General features: G+C 57.9%; 1 protein-coding gene across 1 annotated transcript in view; it reads left to right on the top strand.

Moving 5' to 3' along the window:
- Positions 1-3: 3 nt before the first annotated feature.
- LOC104499820 (fibrillin-2-like) overlaps positions 4-3,801 on the top strand; it is a gene marked incomplete at both ends in the record, with an annotated part of 25,782 nt that continues 21,984 nt past the window's right edge. Inside the window, 6 exons of the mRNA XM_010143378.1 lie at positions 4-97; positions 211-261; positions 854-979; positions 1,570-1,797; positions 1,942-2,067; positions 2,397-2,525. Coding sequence (XP_010141680.1) covers positions 4-97; positions 211-261; positions 854-979; positions 1,570-1,797; positions 1,942-2,067; positions 2,397-2,525 — 754 coding nt within the window. The remainder of the gene's footprint in view (positions 98-210; positions 262-853; positions 980-1,569; positions 1,798-1,941; positions 2,068-2,396; positions 2,526-3,801) is intronic.

Here is a 3,801-nt window from a genome sequence, read left to right as displayed (position 1 = left end):
CGTTGCGAGGTGAACATCAACGGGGCCACGCTGAAGTCGGAGTGCTGTGCCACGCTGGGGGCCGCGTGGGGCAGCCCCTGCGAGCGCTGCGAGATCGGTGAGGCTCTGCTCGACACAGAGACCGGCAAGGCGGGAGGCAGCCCGGTTCTTCGCTGACGTTGCTGACGGGAGGCCGCCCGTTTCTTCGCTGACGTTGCTGTTTTCTTGCAGATACTGCCTGTCCCCGGGGGTATGCCAGGATGAAGGGGGTCACGTGTGAAGGTAAAGCGCTGCAGGATGCAGAAGACTTTTTTTGTTGGGAATGTGATCGGTGTTTATTTGTTGCTGTCCTGATCTTTGACTCTGGTGGGGGATCTACACTTCCTGGTCCTCTGCCTCACGGTCGGTGCCAAAGGCCCCACTGAAGGCTGGGTGGACAATATCCCCTGTCCTTCGCTTGCCCACCAGACCAGTCATTTCATCATAGAATTTGTCAGGCTCGTCAATCGTGGCTTCCCTTCATCAGTCCATGAGGGCTGCTGCTGAGTTTCTTGTCGTTCGTGTGCCTGGAAATGGGTCTGTGTCATGTTTGTGAGCGCTGGTGCTGCTCTGTCAGAGCTGTCATGGACACGTGCAGCTCTGTCATGGACATGGACAGGACCGCTCTGTGTTTCTGACAAGGCTTTGTGATGCAGCCTCCTTGCAAACGTGTCTGGGCATGGCTGAGGCTGCGTAGGGAGCGCGTGACCAGTTGCCAGTTTTAGTCTGGTAGGCAGCTGTGGGCTCCTTCTGCCTCCTCCAGGAGCCCCTCAAGGCCATACTGGTCTTGTCCATGTGCCACCCTCATGCTTGTCTCTTGCTTCTGTGCCAACAGATGTGAATGAGTGCGAGGTCTTCCCCGGCGTCTGCCCAAACGGGCGCTGTGTGAACACGGCTGGCTCCTTCCGGTGCGAGTGTCCGGAAGGACTGACCCTTGATGGCACTGCTAGGACGTGTGTGGGTAAGAACACTTCACCTCACTCGGATCCCGGCCTCTGTCCAGCCCTCTCCACAGAGATTCAATCACGCCCTACCCGCCATGTGCAGCAGTCTTGGGAATTGAGTGGTGGCACATCATACCTGGGAAGGGCCACCAAACCCAGCAGCCCAGCCAAGGCGAGGCTGCCGTGACTTCACATCCCCAGGTCCAGCCAGGAATGCAATCGTTCTCCTTGGGTGGACTTCACAGGTAGCCAAATAGATAACCTCACTGGTTAATGACCTGGACCAGCAGCCCTAAACCAGCTCCTGGCTGCTTTCTGGACACAGTGACAAACCTCTGCCCTTCGCAGGAGCCATCTGCACTTACTACACCGTGGATGGTCCATTCTCTGGCCCAACAGTCACAGGGTGGCCATGTCCGTGCTATTAGATCTCACATAGCATCTCAAGGTGGCCTCATCCTAATGGCCTGTACCTGGGCATTGTTTGGAGGATGCCCCAGCTAAAGCTGTTCCGGCAGCCTCGCTAACTACATCACAGGCTATGAGGCCTCTGGTTCTCCGGGAGGTTAGTGCTGCAGGCGAGGGCTCAGCTCTGCTCTCTCACCAGACGTGCGTGTGGAACAGTGCTACATGAAATGGGATGAAGATGAGTGCACGGAGCCTTTGCCGGGCAAGTACCGGATCGACATGTGCTGCTGTTCTGTGGGCTCGGCCTGGGGCATCGATTGTGAAGAATGTCCCAAGGTCGGCTCCAGCGAGTACAAGGCCATCTGCCCGAGGGGACCCGGCTTTGCCAACCGAGGAGATGTGCTTTCAGGAAGGCCCTTCTACAAAGGTGAGAAGAAAGAGGGGTGATGCTGATGGTGGGTTGTGTTTGGCTCATCACAGCTACAGCCCAAGGAACCTGCTGCCTGCCCGGGGACTCCAGGTTCACTGCGGACATCCCCTCCCTGAAACACTGCTCTGCTTTTGCCCACAGATGTGAACGAGTGTAAGGTCTTCTCTGGCCTGTGCACCCATGGCACCTGTCGAAACACCATTGGCAGCTTCAGGTGTCTCTGTGGCAACGGCTTTGCTTTGGATGCTGAGGAAAGGAACTGCACAGGTGAGGGAAGAGTTGTGCAACTGTGGACCTTTCTTGCCCATCTAGCTACCTTGTGGGATGCTTGGCGTGATGGTGGCACCCAGAGGAGGCATGGCACTTATCTTGGGGACATGCTGAGAAGCTGAGGGCAGGACCGTGAGCAGAAGGCTCCTCCTACTCGCGGGATGAAGCACCAGGGAGAAAGCTTAACTGCTGTCTCCCCCTCCCTTGGTCTGCAGGGTCAGACTTGCCAGTCCTTGTTCACTGAATCTGCGGTGCAGGCAGCCCAGTGCCAGCTGCAATGGAGCTGGGTCTGTCCTGCCTCCACTAGCTGCTCTTCATCCCCACAGACATCGACGAGTGCCGCATCTCGCCAGACCTGTGTGGCCATGGCAACTGTGTGAACACGCCGGGCAGCTTCGAGTGCGAGTGCTTCGAAGGCTACGAGAGTGGCTTCATGATGATGAAGAACTGCATGGGTAAGGACTTGTCCCCGGGGCAGGGCAGCATCCTCCTCTTTTGCAACGGGGAGGAAAGTAGCTGGTGACAAAGGGCTTCATGCCAAGCTGCTCTCTGTGCATCTCTCTGTCTGGCTCCCTGTCTGTCGGTCTCTCTGTTCCCTGGTGTCAAGCCAAATCTTGTCATTGTCCTCGGGGAACTTGTGGCAGTCCCGGTGCTGCAGAGAGAGCAGCCTCTGCTCTCCCCAGGGCAGCGAGTGTTCCGCTTCGCTTTGATTGCAAAGGTGGAGCTGGGCTGAAAGGTGGCAGGTGGGGAGAGAGCAACTGCGTGTAGCTGAGAGCACCATAGGTGTGACCCTGGGAGGACACCTCAGCACATGCAAAGTGTTCATGAGACACAGCACAGGCTCTCTAAGCTGGAGGATGTAAAGGGAGAGGCCGTGTCCCCTGCAAGGCTTGGCTTGAGCCCCAGAATCCTCCAGAGAAGGAGAGCAAAGAGGCAGAGCTGCAGCCTCTGCCCCCTGCGCGGATGCTGTGCTTGTCGTGGGCCAGCGGCCCATCAGTGCAGGGTCCTGTGCTGTCCCTGTACCACGCACAACGAGGACACATCATTTAAAAGTTGCCGGACTTGGGGCCAGAACTGGGAGCCTTCCCTCAGCCAGCTGCTTGTGAGGACCTTCTGGAGCAGAGTCCAGCACCTGGGCTGGCGGGACCCCTTGAGCTGGCAGCCCAGGCCAGCATCAGGGAGGACTCCAGGTGTGGCGCCTGCCCCAGGGGAGCATCCTGGACCCTTCCTGCCGCGACACTCGTGGGACATCGTTGATCCTGCCCTGCCACCTCCTGGCCACCTCAGCTGTGGGAACTCACAGGGCGCGACGCTCCCTGGCCCCTTCCTGCCGCGACACTCGTGGGACATCGTTGATCCTGCCCTGCCACCTCCTGGCCACCTCAGCTGTGGGAACTCACAGGGAGCCCACCCTGGGAGCCCATGGGGTCACCAACCAGCTTTCCTCAAGTTCTTTCCCATCTCTTTCCTGCTTGCTATGCCCAAAGGACATTTCCTCACCATCCCAGGGCAGTGTCGCCGTCCTTTTTCATGTAAGAGCAAAACCTTGTATTTCTTTTTTCACCTTGTACTCGTACAATGTCCATGCTTCTTCATTCCACTCTTCCTTCGCTTGGACCTTCCCTTGCACCACACCTTGGCCACTGACTGTTCCTCTTGTTGTAGGCTCTAGCAGCTGGAGCCTGGCATTGCCCCTGCGCTGGGGCAGGATCCATGCCCGGTATTTTCACT

This window comes from Buceros rhinoceros, unplaced genomic scaffold, assembly GCF_000710305.1.
Source record: "Buceros rhinoceros silvestris isolate BGI_N320 unplaced genomic scaffold, ASM71030v1 scaffold24419, whole genome shotgun sequence".
Taxonomy (NCBI): Eukaryota; Metazoa; Chordata; class Aves; order Bucerotiformes; family Bucerotidae; genus Buceros; species Buceros rhinoceros.
The sequence above is the reverse complement of the archived record's forward strand: the minus strand, read 5'-3'. Positions and strand labels throughout refer to the sequence as shown.